Here is a 19123-nt window from a genome sequence, read left to right as displayed (position 1 = left end):
CCAGAACCACGCAGTACTGGAGGACCTGGGTTTCAGTCACTCAGCCGCTGTATGGATTCCGGGCACCGGCCGGGGTCCGCTGGGCTCAGGGCTAAGCCTCAGACCCGGAAAGGTCTGTCCAGGTGCCAGCCTTCGAACGAGCCTTTCATTGGCTTACCCACTGCCCTCCCCCGCCCCCATGACCTCTACCCCTCCCGCCGAGCCGTCTGATTGGCTGTTCCGCGTCCCCCTGGCGTCTCATTGGCTCTCCTCCCTCGCCCAACATCCCTGCTCCCGCACGGGTTCTGTCTCCCAGCAGAAAGCGCAGCCATGAATCCGTTATTCGGCCCCAACCTCTTCCTCCTCCAGCAGGAGCAGCAGGGCCTGGCCGGGCCGCTGGGGGACCCCTTGGGAGGCGACCACTTGGCCGGCGGCGGGGACGTGCCCCCGGCGCCGCTCGCCCCGGCCGGCCCGGCTCCCTACTCGCCGCCGGGGCCGGGCCCGGCGCCCCCCGCCGCCATGGCGCTCCGCAACGACCTGGGCTCCAACATCAACGTGCTCAAGACCCTCAACCTCCGCTTCCGCTGCTTCCTGGCCAAGGTGCACGAGCTGGAGCGCCGCAACCGACTGCTGGAGAAGCAGCTGCAGCAGGCGCTGGAGGAGGGTAAGCAGGGCCGGCGGGGCCTGCCTCGCCGCGACCAGGCCGTGCAGACCGGCTTCGTCAGCCCCGTCCGGCCCCTGGGGCTGCCCCTGGGCTCCCGGCCGGCCGCCGTCTGCACCCCGTCGGCGCGGGTCCTGGGCTCGCCCGCGCGCTCACCGGCCGGCCCTCTCGCGCCGTCCGCGGCCTGCCATCCAGCGCCCTCCACCTCCGCCTCCACCGCCTACTCCTCGTCGGCCCGCTTCATGCCCGGCACCATCTGGTCCTTCTCTCACGCCCGCCGGCTCGGGCCGGGACTGGAGCCCACTCTGGTGCAAGGGCCTGGCCTGTCGTGGGTGCACCCCGACGGGGTGGGCGTCCAGATCGACACCATCACGCCCGAGATCCGCGCGCTCTACAACGTGCTGGCCAAAGTGAAGCGCGAGCGGGATGAGTACAAGCGGAGGTAGGGACCGGGAAGGTGGGGACGGGGCTCAGCTCAGGCCGCACTCAGCCGCGGCTACCTGTCCAGAAGCACAGAGCCGCTGGGGCCCAAGAATAAGGGAGGAGTAAGTATGAGTAAAGTTCCTGCTGTTTAAGGAGGAGCTAGGAAGTCCGCAGAGGAGACTGGAATCCACAGAGAATGCAGAAGTCAGGCTCGTGACAGGAAGGAGGAGTCTAGGAGCAGAATCCTGCCGGGAACCCTTGTTTTTCATATAGGCTGCAGCGTTTGCACGGCTGTGTTAACTGTGGGGTTTTATGATGTGTAAAAGGGACGTTGTTCTGAGAAGTCGCATCTGGGCTACCACTTATATCCCCCCCTGCCAGCCTCAGCCCTCAGAGCGATTTTGTGATATAAGCTCCGAATACTGAGCAAAAGTTAGAAGCAAAAGGTGTACCTTTAATTTGGGAGTCTAAATGCCATAAGAAGCTGGGGGTGGGGCAGGAGGGTGCTGGTTGGGTTGAACCTTGGAGGAGGTGATCCTGACACTGCCCAGGTTTCCAAAACAGTGTCCATGGTAGCAGCCCATGCCAGCTCTAGTTCCACCTCCGCTGAGAGGCTCTGGGGCCCTCAGGGCATTTTTGGAAGTTGATCAGAAAAGAGGGTGTGGGGAAGAGGGAATTCCCTAGGGAAAGGTGAAAGGCCTGTAGTTGACTCAGGCTGAGTGAAAGCTGGGGGCGATCTGAAAGTGCAGAAGGAGATGTGAAGAGGGTAGCAAGGACCTGAGTAGGAGGAAGCTGGAAACGTGGACACACCAGTGATGGACTGCCTCACACAGAGCAGCTGGGGCAAGCCCTGTCGCCCTGAAAATGAAGCACTGGCTCTCGGCAGGAAATCCTGCAGGGTAGCCCAAGGGGCCCGAGGAGGGGATGCGATGCAGGAGCGCTGGCTACATCCAGGGGATCCCCTGATAACCAGCCTGTGAGGACAGAAGCTTGAGTACAGTCAGCACTTTGTAGACTTTGTGCCCAAGGTACCATTACTGAAGACCAAGGAGATGAAGGCTCAGGGGGAGGCTCTGCCTTCAGGTTTAACCTCTTAATGATCTACTCTGACCCCTTGTGGACAACCCTGGGAATTACCCTTCCAGCCTGGTAGAGCAGAGATTTGTGTCTGGTGGGGACTGGCTGAATGTTCTGGGGAAGGACTGCTGGGTCTGGCGGCGACCTTCAGGGATCTGTAACCCGACAGAGTCTAGCAGACCACAGACCAGCAGACTTTCTGAGGTTGAGTTCTGGCCTCATGCTGGCTGGCTTCTTTAGTGGCAGTCTGTGATTTAAGTGTCCTTGGGACTCTCAGCTATCCTCAAACCATCGTTTAGATCCACCCAGAACCATTCTGCTCCTGCCCCACCCCCTGCCCCTGCAGGAGTTAATTGACACAGTCAGCAGTGGAACATGGACAGTTCTGGAATACATCCATAACCACAGGAACAACTGCTGTCGTTGGGGCGTTTTGTTTTTTTCACTGGCGGAGTATCCGTCCTTGGTCCAGCTGTCCAGGGCAGCAAAGAGTTATTCCTCCGGGACTGATGAGCTCATGGCTCTGCAGCACACTGCTGTGCAGAGGGCCTCACGGCCAGGCTTGGCTGGTACCAGCAGCCTGTCACTCATTCTTCCACCCCAGATCCCCTTGCCCCTCGTTCTGTCTCTTTCCAGCGGCTCAGACTCCGGTCTGTAGTCTGGAAGACATGGGCATAGTCTGAGCGCTGAACTGAAAAAGAGCTGAGGCCTCCTAGTTCTATGTTCAGCTCCCCTGCCAAGAGTGACCTTGGGTGTGTCTCTTTTGGTCTCAGTTTTTCCAACATCTCCCTGGGCCAACTACAGCGAAAACTCAAGGATGCTATGTATATTTGGAAGAAAGGTGTTCACTCAATGTTGAATACGACATTGCTCAAATTCTACGCATGCTTAGAGAACCTTATAAGTGAGCCCAGCTTTGAATAGAGGTCAAAATAAACCCACTCACGGGAAAATCAGGCTGGAGTACGAATAGAATTCTAGTGAGGTTCCAGATGGTTTATTTTCAGATTTTTTTTTTAAACCCTGTAAGATTTTATTAATCTTCATCCTTACCTAACTTCCTTGAGTTTCTCCCTGAAACAGGTGAGTTCACAGTCCCACCCTTCCTGGTGCGTGTTCTCCAGGGTTGCTGTCCCCTGGTCAGTCCTGCTTGCTTCCTCCAGGGACACAAGGACCCCAGGGTCCTCAGGGTACCATCCCATGCCCTTATGTTGTAGATGGAGAAACCAAGGCCCAGAAAAGCTGCAGGTCTTATCTAAGAAAACACATAACCTGAATGGGAATGCCAGAGTGCAGGGGGAGGAGGACTGGGGGCCGCCAGGGAAGGCTGGGCCCAGAGCCAGGAAGGCGGGAGCTGGCCTGCTCTGAGCTGGCCGGTGGAACCAGGTTGCCTGCCTCCTCCCCATCCAGCCACCCAGGAGGGGCAGCCGCGGTGATGTCGAGGAGTTATTATTAGGAATACTGCAGTGCGGATGTGAGTGAGGAACAGGAGAGCAAGGAGAGATGGGCCCGGAGGAGGAGCCTGGGGAAGAGAGATGGAGGCGGGGAGGAGAGGACCAGACCCCAGGCCTGAGTGTGTGTTCTCTGTGTATGTTAGGCCGCTTCCTAACCACCTTTCTGGGTGTTAAAGCTTCTCTCCCGGTGCAGTTCCCCTTCCTTTCTCAGTCTGGAAGAAGTCTTTCCAGGATGGGGAAGAAGTGCTGGGCTATTATGTCAGTGGGGTCCGAGGAGTCTGCTGGTCCAGCCAACATCAACCCTAAGCCCGGGTGTTGCCCCGCCACTGCCCTTCTGCCTCCATGATGTGGAGGGGGACATGCTGGCTTGCTCGCGGCCCTGGGCAAGGCCCCTGCCTCGGCCAGGAGTGTTTTTTAGCCTACCCCTGGTCTTAGGCTCTGCCTTCTGCAGCTCCGGAGGTGCCACCTGTGGTTCTCATCTCCCACTCTTTACGGGGGACTTTTCTATGCTCCAGTTTCCCTCTCCCCCTGGGTGTGGACGCCTAGTGATCCCAGCTTGTGCCCGGGCACCTCTATGCAGCCCACCGAGGGCCTCCAGGTGGGCAGTTTCCAGAGCTCGTGGGGGTGGACTTCGAGCGCCTCCTACCAGGCTCTTGACCAATGCCATTGATGCCCTGTGTGTCCTGCAGCTGCTTTTGCAGGGTTAATGGTCCCACGGGAGGCAGGGCAGCTCTGTTCTGGTGCAGGCAGGAGAGCAGGAGCCCGGATCTGTGGACCGAAGGTGGGAGACTGGGCTGGGTAGTGTGGGCAGGAGGAGGGGTCAAGGCTGGCAGGACAGCCGGTCGGGCTGGGGCCTTAGTGGGACGGGCCCTGTGAGGGCACAGTGCATCCACAGTTGGGTGCAAGGCCAGAGGTTCCGGGAAGGCAGCTGTGAGCTGGGCGGTGGGCGCTGGCCAGCAGCCTGGAGCCACACGTTCCTCCTGTTGGGGAAGCCGACCCAGGGCCCGGCCTGAGCCAGATAGGTGGGGGGTGGGGGCTGAGGGGAGAGGGCCCCGCACCCAGGTGCTTGCCCTTCACTGTCTGCAGGTGGGAAGAGGAGTACACGGTGCGGTTACAGCTGCAGGAGCGCGTGAACGAGCTCCAGGAGGTGAGGGCCGCCCCGCCCGCCCTCCCCACCATCCTTTGCCCGCTGCTTACTGCCCGCCTGCCGCTCACCTCGGTTGGTTTCTCCTGACCGTAGGAAGCCCAGGAGGCTGACGCCTGCCAGGAGGAGCTGGCCATGAAGGTGGAACAGCTGAAGGCAGAGCTGGTGGTCTTCAAGGGGCTCATGAGCAACGTGAGTGTGGCCAGGTCATCCCTTGCCTCTTGTGCCACCCCCGCACCAGCCTGGGCTCAGCCCTGAGGCTGCCTGAGGCCCGGGAGCAGGCCTTTCTAGTTTCGCCCGTTCACCACCCGGTGTCCCAGTTGATGTGCTTCCCTTTTCTCCCCCTTGCCTGCCCTCTAACTCAAGAGGAATGAAAGTCCCCTTGGCCTCCATGGCGACTCGGGCCTGTTTGTTCGCAGTGTGGCCCTGGGTGACATCCTGACCTGCTCTGCCTTGTCTCTGGGTCTGTGGAATGGGATAGGATTGAAAGCAAGTGCTTTGCAGGATGGTTCCAAGGTCACGATGTTTGTAGAGTCAGGACAGCAGCGGCTGAGGGTCAGCTAACATTGTCCTTAGGATTCTTTCTCCAGCGCTCAGAGCTCTGGTTTTGTGCTTAGTCGCTCAGTTGTGTCTGACTCTTAATGACCCCATGGACTGTAGCCCGCCAGGCTCCTCTGTCCATGGGGATTCTCCAGGCAAGAATACTGGAGTGGGTAGCCATTTCCTTCTCCAGGGGATCTTCCCAACCCAGGGATCAAGCCCAGGTCTCACTTATTGCAGGTGGATTCTTTACCGTTTGAGCCACCGAGGACTAGTCTCTCTCTCTCTCTGGGAGTCTGAGTTCCAGGAGGAGCCCCGTGCATATGCACCAGGCGCTGGCCCATATCCTCTAGGGGCGCCATCTGGCCAAGGAGCCAGTCATCCTGGGCAGACCGCTGGGAAATACCCAGGTCAAGGGGTGCCTTCTGCCAGCAGGAGCCATGTGACTGGGATGCTGAGGGGATATTGCTCATGATGAAGTGGGACCCCCTCACCGCTCCCTGCGCTCCCCACACAGAACCTGACCGAGCTGGACACGAAGATCCAGGAGAAGGCCATGAAGGTGGACATGGACATCTGCCGCCGCATTGACATCACCGCCAAGCTCTGCGACTTGGCTCAGCAGCGCAACTGCGAGGACATGATCAAGATGTTCCAGGTGAGGGTTGCGGGCGCCTCGCCCCGGCCCCAGCGGCCCCGCCTCGTGCCGGAGCCCCACAGGGGAGGCCAGAGCCGGGCCCTGGGGTCGAGGCTGGGGGGCGAGGGACGGCCTCTGGAGGGGTCCGGAGCTGTCTCTAACGCCATCTCCCCCTCCCCTCTCTCCTGTCTGCCTCCTCTCCTCTCTGCCTTTCATCTTCTCTTGCTTCCTCCACAGAAGAAGCTGGTTAGTTTTGCTCTCACACAAGCTTCTCAGCTCCCTGGGCCTCCTGACCCGCTGGGCTCTCAGTGCAGTGCCCCCTCCATCCTCCTGCTCTCCCTACTTCTCTCTCCCTCTCTCCCCCTCCTCTCGCCCACCCCTCCCTCCCCTTCCTCTCTCCCTTCTCCCCCCACCCTCATTCTCTGGCTCCATCTCTCTCCCCCCTCCCCTCCCTCTCCCCTCCCCTCCTTCTTCCCTCTCTCTCTTCCCCTTTCTCTCGTTCTTTGGCTCCATCTTTCTGCCCTCCTCCTGTTTTCTCATTCTCTGGCTCTTATGTCTCCCCCTCCTCTCCCCCTCTCTCCACTTCTTCTCCTCCTTCTCCCCTCCCCCCTCCCTCCCCCACTTCTCTCACTCTCTGGCTCTATCTCTCTCCCCACCTCCCTCCCTCTCCCCCTTCCCCTCCCCTCCCCTCCCGTCCCCCTCCCCTCCTCCCCCTCCCCCCCCTCCCCTCCCTCTCTCCCCCTTTCTCACTCTCTGGCTCCATCTCACTCCCCACTTCTCCCCCATTTCTCTCATTCTCTGGCTCCTTCTCTCTCCCTCCCTTCCCCTCTCTGGCTTCCAGATCTGGATGTGACTCAGGTTCTGCTTTATCAACTTCATGCCCCCTTCCTCCTTGCGGCCTGAAACTTCCCTCTCAGTTCAGTCATTTCACTAGAAGACTTTTTTTAGAAAAGAACTCCTCTGGGCCATTCTGCACATCTCACTCTGGTCCCGGCCAGCCATTTCCCCCGATCTTACTGCTCTGTTTTCTCTGTCTCTCGTCTGTCTCCTCCTAGTCTGCAGCCCCGGCCCCACCCGCGTCTGTCTGCCTGTCTCGGTGATGCTGGTGTTTCTGTTCCGTCTTGTAACTGTGTCTTCTCTCTGTCCGCCCGCCCTCCCCGCTGGTCCCCGCTTCCCTCCCTCCCGGCCGGCGCCCCCCCTGCCCTTCTCCTCACGCACCCGGCCTCGTCTCTGTAGTCTCTGCACTTGTCTCCCATTAAGGTCCCGTCCATGGGGGGGCGGAAGCGGGAGCGCAAGGCCGTGGAGGAGGACACCTCCCTAGCGGAGAGTGATGGGCCGCGCCGCCCCGACGGGGATGAGGAGGAGAGCACGGCCCTCAGCATCAACGAGGAGATGCAGCGCATGCTGAACCAGCTGTGAGTCCGCCCGGCCGCCCTGCACCTGCCCGAGGCCGGAGCCCCGCAGCCCCACAGCCCCCGCCCCACTGGCCGCCCTGACGCCCAGGCTCCCTGTCTCTAGGAGGGAGTATGATTTTGAGGACGACTGTGACAGCCTGACTTGGGAGGAGACGGAGGAGACCCTGCTGCTCTGGGAGGATTTCTCGGGCTATGCCTTGGCCGCCGCAGAGGCCCCGGGAGAGGTAACCAACCTCCCGGCCTTGGGCCCCGGCTCCTCCTCCCTGGACGCCAGGCCTATCTTTCCACCTGCCGGCCCCTCCGAGCTCTGTCTTCCCTCTGTGGCCGCCATCCGTCACCTGCTTCCCCCTCGTCCTTGTCCCCAGTCCTCGTCCTCGGTCTCTCCAGCTTCCTTTAACCTCATTCTCTGTCTCTCTCTCTCCCTCCCTGGCCTTGCCCTGTGGCTCACCCTGTCCCATCCATCCCTCCCCTCTGCTTCCCCCACCTTCCCTTTCCACTCCAGCAGCCAGAAGACAGTTTGGAGAAGGTGATTAAAGATACCGAGTCCCTCTTCAAAACCCGGGAGAAAGAATATCAGGAAACCATTGACCAGATCGAGGTAAGGCTGAGAGCTGAAGCCGAGGGACCCCGGTTCTCGGGGGGTCCTGAATGGTACTGCAGCACACCAGGGCCTCTCCGTTTCCTCCTGGCGGAGAAGGGCGATCTCCGCACTGGGTCCTGAAGACCTCAGGCTGGGGAGGGGAGCGAGGCAGACAGATGTAGGTTCCAATCTCAGCTCTGTGACTTACTGCCATTCTGACTTTTATCAGGCCTCTTCTCGCTGAGCCTGCCTTTTTTTTTTTAATATTTTTTTCTTCAGCCGTGTCAGGCCTTAGTTGCAGCACGTGGGATCTTTCATTGCGACCTACGGATGCTCTAGTTGTGGTGTGTGGGCTTAGTTGCTCTGCGGCACGTGGGACCTGAGTTCCCTGACCAGGGATCATACCCGAGTCCCCTGCGTTGCAAGGCAGGTTCTTCACCACTGGACAGCAGGGAAGTCCCGAGCCTGCTCCTTTGTTGGTCACGTGGGGGTCTTGGCAGCACCTCCTTCAGGGGCGATTGAAGGTCAGGCGGGCTACAGTGCAGGCGGAGCGTGGGGCCTCTGGCAGTCACACCATCGCAGCCACTGTGATCACGGTTGTTACTACAGTCAGTGCTGCATCGGGGTCCACGCCGCTGAACCTGACCTTCGCCGCAGCCTCAGCTCAGCCTTCGAGCCATGGAGGAGTCTCCATGCTCATTCCCTCACCTGGAGGAACTTTACCGAGCTGGCGAGTGGAGCTGGAGCTTTAACATAAACTCTAGGCTGGAGGGGCTGACAGGAAGGATTTGTGACACCTGGGAAGAGGGTGCTGCGGCCAAGATGCCACGTGATTCCGGTGACCCCAAGGCCACAGCCTGAGGGGGTCCTTTCCATGCACTCTGGAGATGAGGCTAGGGGCTTCTAGAACGCTCTGCCTCTCTCCAGGCCACTGCCCTCACCGAGGCGGTGGCTGCTGAGGAATTATCTTCCTGTATCCTCATTCTCCCAGCACACAGCAGCTGCCCTGCTTCTTTAAGCAAAACCTGCCCGCATTGTTTACTCCCAGGCAGACTGACACTCTGTTTTAAAGGCACAGCTGGGGGAACCTCTCCGGTGGTCATGTGGTTAAGACTCCATGCTTCCTCTGCAGGGGGCATGGGTTGGATCCCTGGTCAGGGAACTAAGATCGCATGTGCTGCACAGCCAAGAAAAAGGAAAAAAAAAGAAAAGGTACAGCTGGATATGTGCCGCCAGCCGAAGAGCTGGGAAGGAGCCCCCACTCCTCTGTCAACACGCATCCTGCTCTCCCCCTCTTCACTGCACCTAGGAGGTCCTGAGGGGTCGGGAGGCCGTTGCTGCTGGCTGTCCACCCGGGGCTCTGGAGGTCCTTTATCTCAGTGACCTTGGGTCTGCAGGGACCCTGGGATGGAGGCAGGGACCATTTCCATTACTGGATGATGAGAGAGACCCAGGCCCAGGTCTCCGCTCACGATCTGCTCCCAGCCTCACCCCTCCACCCTGCCCCACCGCACGCGCGGGCTTTTCATTGTGGCCTTTGGGGTCGTCTCCTTCCCGCAGCCCTCTATAAACGTAGAGGCTGATGGCCATCATAGCCTCGTGTTCTGCTGGGACATGTTGGGTTCATTTCTTCCTGCTGCCCCACTGAGTGCTGGGCTCCCCAGCACAGCCCCCAGCCCTCCCCTCTAACACCAGCTCTCCCGAGGGGCCTGGGTTGGGGTGAAGGAGGGAGCCAGTCTGGACAAGCGCTGGCGGCACCCTGCTTCTTTCCTGGACTAAATGAATGGTCAGCACCTCCTGCCCCTGGATGTGCTGCTGCCGGGGGAGTGCCTGAGACCCCAGCTCTGGAACCAGGGCCACGGTCCAAGTTGTGCTCCCTGGGGCTTCTGACCCACCCAGGCCACCATCTCGCCCCATGTTACTGTCCTAACTGTCTCTTTGTCCGGCCCTGTGACGGTTTGCTTTTCTGTCTGAGTTCCCATCCTTGTGGCCCAGTTCGGATCATTCACGGGTGGTTTCTTGCCCTTTGTCTTTGCTCTCGGGCAGTCAAGCACATCACCCCGGGCAGTTTTGTTCTGCCCCCACCCGCTTCTGGCCCCTGTTCTTTGTCCCCAGAACAAAGGGAGGCAGCAAGAGTGTCTGTGTCCCAGATTTTTCACGGTCTCCGTGCCTGCCTCTCAGCTCCACCACGGAGCCTGCGGGCAGAGTCAGGCTCTGGGAAGGAGACTGTGTTTCCTTGACTCTGAGCCCCGTCAAGGACACGTAACAGTCCTTGACTCAGGCCGCAGCTCGTAGCCAGTCAGACATTCAGCGAGGCCCTTGACTCAGGCCGCAGCTCGTAGCCAGTCAGACATTCAGCGAGGCAGGCAGTCCTTCCACTCATCTCTGAAAAGAGCTTACATGTGAGCGAAGTAACGAGAGGAAATTGGTGGTGAGAGCGGAGCCCCTTTCCACAGGGCCCAGCTGGCCCGTGTGCTGACAGTCTTGTAGACGCTTCTTGAAGTTGAGTAATGGCTCAACTTGAGTGTGCACGCAGGGGTGGGTAGGCCCCAGCTTGGAGCGGGGCCTGTCTGTGGGGGACAGTGCTCTATGGGCCAGAATAGGCCCCTGTGGGGAACCCCAGGAGGAGGCCGAGTGCCTCAGGAACATCCCGCCTCTCTAGGGCCTCCGCCCCCTCCTCACTGCTCTTGCTGTGAGTCTCTCCAGAGAACTCTGGTCTCCTGCATCAGACTCCTTAGTAAAAGCCTTTGTGGGCGAGCTTCCCCAGGGAACATGGAAGGAACGATGGCGTATCCAGTGCCTTCTGCCTCGAGCTGGTTTAGTTTTGAACCTGAGCCCTTCACCTCCTTCACGGCTTGGCGGGTTAGTCTTCTGGGAGTGCAGGCAGGGGTGGTTGCTGATCTGATGGCCCGCCCCCCGCAGCTGGAGCTGGCCACGGCCAAGAACGACATGAACCGCCACCTGCATGAGTACATGGAGATGTGCAGCATGAAGCGGGGCCTGGATGTGCAGATGGAGACCTGCCGCCGGCTCATCACCCAGTCTGGGGACCGGTGAGGGCCCCCCGGGCGCAGGTGGGGAGGGGCGGTGCCTGGCGCCCCTCGAGGGTGAGCCCTGAGACCCATCCTCTCGAGGATACAGGAGTCCATCGTGGTTGCCTGGCTGAAACCTCCCCATGCCCTGCCTCTGGTAGTTCCCCTGCTTAGAAAGGCAGCTGAAAACCCAACAGTCACAAAACTGCTCCATAGACGCAAAACTGGGGCTGCAGAGCATCTCGGGGTCCCCAGGTTGAGGTGGGGACTGTCTCCCCCCTCAGGGTGAACTGGGGGAGGCGGTGTCCTCCCATCCCCACTCCCTTGCCCTGTGGTCCTCCTCTGCCTGAGATGTTACTCTCTTGCCCACCTGGGCATCATCAGGCTGGGATGGGCAGGGGTGCCAGTCCTGACGGGAGTCCTACCTGCCCTGCCCCAAGGTTACAACTGGTGTTTTTTTCTAGAAAGTCTCCTGCTTTCACTGCGGTCCCGCTTAGCGACCCGCCGCCACCGCCGCCAAGCGAGGCTGAGGACTCCGATCGCGATGTCTCCTCCGACGGCGCCATGAGATAGGGACCTCCTCGTGCTCGGCCTGCCCGCCGGGACCCGCCGCAGCAGAGGGCCGGGAGCTCACAGAAGGGAAGCCCACGTCCTGCGGCACCAGCCTGGCCCCGAGGACTGGGCGCTGCTCCCCGGCTTCCTCCCTCGGTCCTCGGCCCCTCCAGGGTTCCGGGGCGTCTGGAACAAGGCTTGGCTGCCCTTCCTGGCCACTCCCTGCACAGCCGGCCCTCCTGCCTTCACGCGGGTGTCTGCTGCTTTCCCACCTCTAATGCTGCAGGAGCGCTTGTGGCCCCTCACCCTCTCCACCGAGTAAGCAGTGTGATTGTCCTTCCTTCCTTCCCTGTGGCCTGGGGCCAGCTGGCCGTCTTGATTCCATACTGGTGCTAACTGGCCCAGGCACCGGTATGAAGGGGAGGAGGCCAGACCTTCCGTGGCTTGTGCAGCAGAGGAGGCCCTCCATATCGCAGGTGGACTGAGTAGGTCTGGGCAGGGTGCGCCTTCCTCCCTGTTCAAGTGCTCAGGGCCGGCTGCCCGTCGACAGCAGTTGACGTGGCTCTGCCCCTTCCCTCTTGGGAAGTGCCACGCGTTATAAGGACCTTAGTGCGTCTGGGCAAGGCAGCTTTTAGGCTGACTGGGTGCAGTGTTGTGGAGAGAAAGAGACAGAAGCTCCTGTCTGTCTCCGTCACCACCGGGTGGCAAAGTTGAAACTGCGTTGTGTGGGAGTGGGTGGGCAGGCACGGGTGTATGCGTGCACACGTGTGCTCAGGGTCTCGGTTTCTTCAAGCATCAGCTGCAGGTGTCCTCCGTGTCTCACACACGGAGACCCAACAGGCTAAGAAGACGTCCCAGACTCAAAAAAGCTTGGAGAACTGGGGCAACGACACCGAGGGTCCCTCCGCGTCACTGCCTGAGGCAGACTGGGCGGAGCTGATGTTTGAGTGGAATCTAATGAAACTGGCGAATATTTATTGAATACGTCTGTGTCACTGTTTCCAGCACTTTCTGGTGGTGGCTACACAGTCCTCTGCAGTGTGTGCTGCTGCTGCGTCGCTTCAGTCGTGTCCGACTCTGTGCGACCCCATAGACGGCAGCTCACCAGGCTCCCCCATCCCTGGGATTCTCCAGGCAAACAGCAGTGTGTGCTGGTTCCCAGCATTTCCCAACACGCAGGTGCAAGGCAGATGCGGAGATTGGAACTCCAAAATAATGGTGCCTCAGCCCAGGTTATCAGCACCAAGTCTGTGCTGCTTCCCAGTAAGACTACACGCATCCACCAGTGACAGACACCCGGAAGCAAAGCCATCCCAGCCCTCCCCTTCTGCAGATCCTAGGAGCTGGGCACCTGCCTGGTCATACTGCAGGTGGTCACTAGGGCACACTGAGGCAGAACTGGGACCTAGTTCTCCCAGGCTGGCCATGCTCCACACTGTTGCCGAGGTCAGCTAACTGGCTGGAAGCCAGGTGGACTCTGTCCAACCTGACTTCCTGTGCCAGGGTCACCCTCAGGGGGCAGGGCTGCAGACAGAATGGCTTCTGGATACACACCACCAGGCCATTCCTGGGTTCAGCCATGGCAATCTGGCACACATTGGGGCCCGGAGCACCCAAAGGCCTCAGGGAGGAACCCAGGATAGGAGGCGTGACCACTAGATCAGGGCGGGGTTTCTGGCAGCTTGGGTGCCAGCCCGGCCTCCCTCACAGCAAGAAACGCAACAGCAGGCTGGGTATAGGGTACTTTTATTGATGGTACACAAGGCAGGGCTCCCTAAGCCCCTCCCCTTCCTCAGGGCCTTAGAGATGGAAACGTGTTGAAGTCAGGAGATTCTCAGTGTGGTGGAGGTGGGGCAGGACTCCCCAGCAGCGGAGGAACTCTCTTCCTCTCATGCTCCTGCTGGGGCTGAGGGTCCAGGGACCTTACTCCTTGGAGGCCATGTGGACCATGAGGTCCACCACCCTGTTGCTGTAGCCGAATTCATTGTCGTACCTGGAGGGGTGTGAAGGGCTGTTTACCGAGCCAGCCACCAGGGGGCACCAGATCACATGCTGAAGCATCATCCCGCCCCCACCCCCACATACCAGGAAATGAGCTTGACAAAGTGGTCGTTGAGGGCAATGCCAGCCCCAGCATCGAAGGTAGAAGAGTGAGTGTCGCTGTTGAAGTCGCAGGAGACAACCTGGGGGAGGAGAGGGCCTCATATGGAACCCTGCCTGGCTCCCAGGGGCCATGCAGACACCAGTCCCCTGACCCACTGACTGTACCTGGTCCTCAGTGTAGCCTAGAATGCCCTTGAGAGGGCCCTCTGATGCCTGCTTCACCACCTTCTTGATCTCATCATACTTGGCCTGACAAGGTAAAAAACAGATGGTCACGAGTTCCAGTCTTGCAACTCCCCCACACTGGCCCCGCAGGCCATCGAAGCTGCTCCAACTCGAACTTACAGGTTTCTCCAGGCGGCAGGTCAGATCCACAACAGACACGTTGGGAGTGGGGACGCGGAAGGCCATGCCAGTGAGCTTCCTGTGGACACAAGGAAGCAGGGTCAGTCTGCACTGCTCCTCCCGGCTCCCTGGGTCCACATGGCAGAACAGCCAAGGGTCTTACCCGTTGAGCTCAGGGATGACCTTGCCCACGGCCTTGGCAGCGCCAGTAGAAGCAGGGATGATATTCTGGGCAGCCCCTCGGCCGTCACGCCACATCTTCCCGGAGGGGCCATCCACCGTCTTCTGGGTGGCAGTGATGGCGTGGACGGTGGTCTGCGGAAGGAGGAGGGAGTGAAGGCCCCACCTGGTGCTCAGTAGGCCATGCCCTCCTTCACCTCCCCCCTCCCCTGGGGAAGAATTAAGGGATACAGATCCCTCTGAAGGGCCCTGCTCTGCGGGAGGCAGAAGGGTCCCACACTAGCTGAGAACTGAGTGTGTTCAAGTTTCCCACCACTCCTACCATAAGTCCCTCCACGATGCCAAAGTGGTCATGGATGACCTTGGCCAGGGGGGCCAAGCAGTTGGTGGTGCAGGAGGCATTGCTGGAAAAGAGGGAGGCAAGTCAGGGGCACGTCCACTGGGCACCAGGGGGCACTATCAGCCCGCTTCCCCACCTCCTCTCTGCTGCGCTCACCTGACAATCTTGAGGGTGTTGTTATACTTCTCGTGGTTCACACCCATCACAAACATGGGGGCATCGGCAGAAGGCGCAGAGATGATGACCCTCTTGGCGCCACCCTTCAAGTGAGCCTGCAGCAAGGAGCAAGTAATTGCACCCAGGCTCTCACTTTCCTAAGTCCACTTTCCCCCCATCCTCCTGTTACACCCTCCTCTCCAGCCCCACGCTGCTCACCCCAGCCTTCTCCATGGTAGTGAAGACCCCAGTGGACTCGACCACATACTCAGCACCAGCATCACCCCACTTGATGTTGGCAGGATCTCGCCTATGAGGGAAGACAGGACAAAGCTCAGGGACACAGGGTACCACAGACCCCAGGTGATCACCCCAACCCAGTGCCTCCTCCAAGGCCAAGTTCTTCCTGTTCCGTCTCCCACACTTACTCCTGGAAGATGGTGATGGCCTTTCCATTGATGACGAGCTTCCCGTTCTCTGCCTTGACTGTGCCGTGGAACTTGCCGTGGGTGGAATCATACTGGAACATGTAGACCTGGGGGGGGGCCACAAAGGAGCGGGACGTCAAGGGGCCACACCTCAGCCAGGCTCTGACCCCACCTGCTGTGGGGCAGCACTCACCATGTAGTGAAGGTCAATGAAGGGGTCATTGATGGCGACTATGTCCACTTTGCCAGAATTAAAAGCAGCCCTGGTGACCAGGCGCCCAATGCGGCCGAATCTGAGGGGGACGCGAGACGAGAAGGGGTGAGGAGGAGGGGATTCCTCCTAGGCACGGAAGCAGCCCCCAGCCCATTCACCCTCTTTCAGAGAAGAGGCCACTCTGTTACCCCTGCAAAGATTCGCGAGAACTCACTTTATTTTTCTTGAGCAACCCTGTCAGCCCACAGAGTGAAAGGCTCACAGGTAATCAGGCACAAAGGCTTGCCCACCCCCTAGTAATTGGCAATCTGTTGAGTTGATGGGATGGTGTGCAGCTGCTGCCACCTACAGGCTGGGCACGTGGCAGGCACATGGCATTCATCACACCTACTCTCTGCAAACGCTTGCTCCTGTTTGGCCCAACTTCGGGCTACACCCTCTGAACCGCAAACACTAGTCCACTCAGCATCACCAAGCTCAAAGGGCAAGAGCAAAGGTCAGCATGAACTGGACGGGGAAACCTACCCTCTCCCCCAGAAGAGGAGAGAGGGAAAACTGGTTTCTCAACCCCCTCATCCTGGGGTTCTTTCTGACTTGCTCAGCATCTGTCCTCCCAAGCTCTTTTCCAAAAACCAGGATTGGGAGCAACAGGTATTAGGGAGTAGGGGGGGAAAGGCGGGGGGGTGGAGAGCAAAAGCCCAGGCCCCCAGCTGCAGAAAGGTCAGGCAGCTATATTTAACGCCAGCTTAGGTGGAACGGGGATCTGGTTTCTGAAGGATGGGATGGGGAGAAGGGCAGGATTCCCGGGGCTCACAGACACTTAATCCTCCTGGTGACCTTTAAAGCCTGGCCTTTAGGGTGGGGTCAGCTCCAGGTGAAGATGGGGGAAAGGAGCTTCGAGGAGAGCCGGCAAGACCACACAGGGGCTGCAGCTCTGGGAGCCATTTTGTGGTGGAAATTTTCTAAGTACCCATCCATGACTCAGCTCCCCCAAGCATGGCACCCAGCCAGGGCCACCACACCTCTCCGGAAAAGGAAAGGAGAAACACCCCCAAACTACAAGACCACTCCCACGAGCCCACGTTTTGAATTCCTCAGAGAACCATCTAGGAAAAGCATCCTCTCATTCCTGGGAGTGGGGGGGGGGGGAGGGGCGCGGAATTTGGCTGGCGGCTTAAGTGATGGTCTGGGGTTACTAGGGTCAGGGTTGAGGTCTAGCTGCAAGAACGGGAAAGCCTGGCCTCACCTGGCCTATGGGCTAAACGTGACTCCATCCCACGAGGCAGGGGTAGAAGCGTTAGTCATGGGCAAGGAAGGCGAAAAGACGGCAGGGCTAAGGAAGGATTCCTAACGGGCAGTTCATTCATTTCCTTCCTACCAAGTTGCAACATGGCGGCTGGGTTACCGCAGATGACCCCTCCCAGCTGGTTCTGTGCGCAGCTGTGCCTCCTGTACCCTCCGGGCCGCGCCTGCTGGGGGCACGGGCTAGGGGGGTGGTGAGGGACGGGCTCCTCCCCGGCACGTGACCCCGCAGAGCGCGAACGAAAAGAAAAGAGCCCCAGGTGCGGGATTAGGGGATGCGGCCCAAGCAAAAATTGGAACCTCCTGTGTATCTGCCGCAAGGTGGTGGAAGGTTCCGCAGGGGCACAGTTACAGGAGGCGCAAGAGCCGGAGGTGGGGGGCACACGAGGCCTTCGAGGGCCTCCTCCAGGTCTGAGCGCTGACCTTGAGTTCTCCTTGCGGGGGGCGGTGGGTACGACCACCCTATCCAGGTTCTCCTCGCGCTTGCAGAGACCCGCTAGCGCAATGCGGTGAGGACCGCAAGACTACCCTGCCCCACCCCACTCCACTCCACCCCTGCCCGTAACTCACCCGTTCACTCCGACCTTCACCATCTTGTCTCAGGGATGCGGCTATGGGCAGAGGAAGGTGAACATTAGAGCGCGGGGCTAAGAGGATGGAATCCCGCGCTGACCACCTCTCCCCACCAGCCCCTCCCCACCCCTCCCCCCAAGCCTCCATCCCCGACCTGCGCTTCCGCACGTCCTTCCTCCCGCCCCTGCAATGCGGGGGGCCCGGCTGGGCGCGATCTGTCGACCCCAGCCCCCGCAGCCGCACACCCGGCGCGCGTCCCCCTCGTCCCTTTTGGGTGGGCCTATCCCCAGCCCCTTGTGGCGCCTCTCGGCCAGGCTTTTACCTGGCACAGCACGGAAGTTACGGCTATCTGTCGAACGGGCAGGAGCAGAGAGCGTAGGAGGAGGCTGCAGCCCTAATTTATAAGGGAGGGGGGGCGGGGAGAGGCGTGGTGACGCGGGCCCGCCTCGCCCAGTCCCAGCCCCCGGGGTGCGGAGGCCTGAGCTACGTGCGCCCGTAAACTCTTGAGTAGTCGGCCTACTGCTTTTTTTTTGGCGGGGGGGTGGTCCGCCAGATTCTTGAGATGTGCACGCACCGCGCGTGTGGGCTGAGGACGACGTGGGGGAGGGGACTGAGACTGGCCGGAAGGAGGGGGCGACCGACGATGGTGACTGGTGGGGAGGGGGGAGCACTGCGGGAGAGTAGTAAACTCGGGGCCGGAGGCCCTGGTGAGAAATAAGGACACCTGGGAGCCAGGGACGTTAAAGCTGCCTCAAGGATATAACAGGAGGACCTGGGGAGTAGGCTGGATGGGGTACTGGAGCCGGAGGCAGGAACAGCTTGCGGCTGCAGGCTCCCCCGCTTCCCGCCCCCGCTTCCCCTGCTTTCAAAGGCTGAGAAGCCGGAAGGCCGAGGAACTTCTCGAGGCTCTTCGGTAATGACACCCGCATTGCAAAGGAAAAGCACGGGAGGGGCCTCCTGCCGGCTACTTCCCCGCTCCCCCACTTTCCCCCACCCCCCATAACTTGGCTTCGGGCCTCTCTGGGCCGGGGGGCGATTTGGGCACTAGGCTGTGGGGGCCTGGAGCGGAAGGAGATGCCGGAGGACGCCTGAGGCGTGGAGGTTTCAGCACTGAAGGTCACAATGTCCTGCAGTGCAGGCAGCAGACCTGAGAAACCGGGCCCTGGGTGCACAGCTGCTCTCCCCCAGGCTCGGCCGGGGGCCCCGGGGGCGATAGCATCTTGCTAGGGGCTGGGCGGGTAGAGGCCAGAGGCCTCCCACAAAGGCGCTCCTGGGAAACCTGAGGGCTGTGCGGCCTGGGCTGGGAGACAATGCCCCTTTCACCCTGTCCAGCTCGGTCCACCCCCGGGGCTGAGAGCTGGACGTGAGGGCGGAAGTCCCTCCCCATCCCGGGACGTGCAGGCCAGCCCTGGAGTGAGGGCCTCCCCTTCCCGTGGCTGCCTCCAGGAGATGTTGGGGGTAGGGTGGAGTCCAGAATAGGGAAAAAAAAAAATCAGGAGTCTTGGGCACTTGGTGGGACCAGGCCCCGGCTCCTCTCCACAGGTGATGTGGAGGAAGGAATCCATTCCTCTAAAAGCCCAGTCAGTCAGAAGCCAGGGACTGTGCCGGGGCTGTGAACTGAGGATGTTGAAAGGGCTGGATCTGAGGACTCAAGGGTTGAGGGTTTGTAGGGGAGGGGAGTGGGGTGGGGTGGGGTAGAATGGACATTGCCCATCAGCAGGTGCTGGGGGACAGAATTGGGGCCTCTTTGCTGGCCCAGCGTAACATGAGACCAGCCCCCTTCTCCAGCTGAAAAGCCTGTGGCTAAGTTTAGCCCGGCTGGTGATAACCTTTGCTTAAAAGGCAGAGAGCATGCAGTCCTGCACCCCGACTCCAGCGGTTCCTTCCCTTTCTGGGACTGTCCTCCTCCAATGTTTGCTGTGGCAGGCGGCCATCTGCATGGTCCACGCCCCGGGCTTTGCAAGAGCAGGGCCAGTGGGCACTTAATG

The 19123-nt window shown here is 60.2% G+C and overlaps 2 protein-coding genes across 4 annotated transcripts; one reads left to right on the top strand and one right to left on the bottom strand.

Annotated features, from left to right (window-relative positions):
• The first annotated feature begins 280 nt into the window (after positions 1-280).
• IFFO1 (intermediate filament family orphan 1) lies at positions 281-13488 on the top strand. Of its 3 annotated transcripts, none has more exons than XM_055569022.1 (9): positions 281-1082; positions 4681-4741; positions 4835-4930; positions 5796-5936; positions 7176-7330; positions 7434-7554; positions 7836-7928; positions 10833-10963; positions 11407-13488. In XM_055569022.1, the coding sequence occupies exons 1-9, from the start codon at positions 310-312 to the stop codon at positions 11513-11515; spliced, it is 1680 nt and encodes a 559-aa protein (XP_055424997.1). In that variant the 5' UTR covers positions 281-309; the 3' UTR covers positions 11516-13488. The 3 variants fall into 3 exon arrangements, with proteins under 3 accessions (XP_055424997.1, XP_055424993.1, XP_055425000.1); XM_055569018.1 differs by having other exon boundaries at positions 7833-7928; XM_055569025.1 differs by lacking the exons at positions 10833-10963; positions 11407-13488 and adding an exon at positions 9043-10774 and having other exon boundaries at positions 7833-7928.
• On the bottom strand, positions 13225-17571 carry GAPDH (glyceraldehyde-3-phosphate dehydrogenase). The gene is made up of 12 exons (XM_055569036.1): positions 17458-17571; positions 17133-17173; positions 15240-15339; positions 15047-15153; positions 14838-14928; positions 14619-14734; positions 14445-14526; positions 14106-14257; positions 13943-14021; positions 13763-13846; positions 13580-13677; positions 13225-13487 (listed from the first exon to the last, which is right to left on the bottom strand). Exons 2-12 carry the CDS (start codon positions 17153-17155, stop codon positions 13418-13420), a joined length of 1002 nt encoding a protein of 333 aa, XP_055425011.1. The 5' UTR covers positions 17156-17173; positions 17458-17571; the 3' UTR covers positions 13225-13417.
• Between the last annotated feature and the right edge of the window lie 1552 nt (positions 17572-19123).

Source organism: Bubalus kerabau, chromosome 1 (genome assembly GCF_029407905.1).
Source record: "Bubalus kerabau isolate K-KA32 ecotype Philippines breed swamp buffalo chromosome 1, PCC_UOA_SB_1v2, whole genome shotgun sequence".
In the NCBI taxonomy this organism is placed as follows: Eukaryota; Metazoa; Chordata; class Mammalia; order Artiodactyla; family Bovidae; genus Bubalus; species Bubalus kerabau.
The sequence above is the reverse complement of the archived record's forward strand: the minus strand, read 5'-3'. Positions and strand labels throughout refer to the sequence as shown.

Excerpts from the sequence above, each read along its gene's own strand:
- IFFO1 (XM_055569018.1), top strand. The coding sequence starts at position 310 with ATGAATCCGTTATTCGGCCCCAACCTCTTCCTCCTCCAGCAGGAGCAG. Across the intron at positions 1,083-4,680 it reads CGGGATGAGTACAAGCGGAG|GTGGGAAGAGGAGTACACGG; the intron begins GTAGGGACCGGG and ends CACTGTCTGCAG. Across the intron at positions 4,931-5,795 it reads TCAAGGGGCTCATGAGCAAC|AACCTGACCGAGCTGGACAC; the intron begins GTGAGTGTGGCC and ends CTCCCCACACAG.
- GAPDH (XM_055569036.1), bottom strand. The coding sequence starts at position 17,155 with ATGGTGAAGGTCGGAGTGAACGG. Across the intron at positions 14,258-14,444 it reads GCATCGTGGAGGGACTTATG|ACCACCGTCCACGCCATCAC; the intron begins GTAGGAGTGGTG and ends CTCCTTCCGCAG. Across the intron at positions 13,847-13,942 it reads CCTGCCGCCTGGAGAAACCT|GCCAAGTATGATGAGATCAA; the intron begins GTAAGTTCGAGT and ends TTACCTTGTCAG.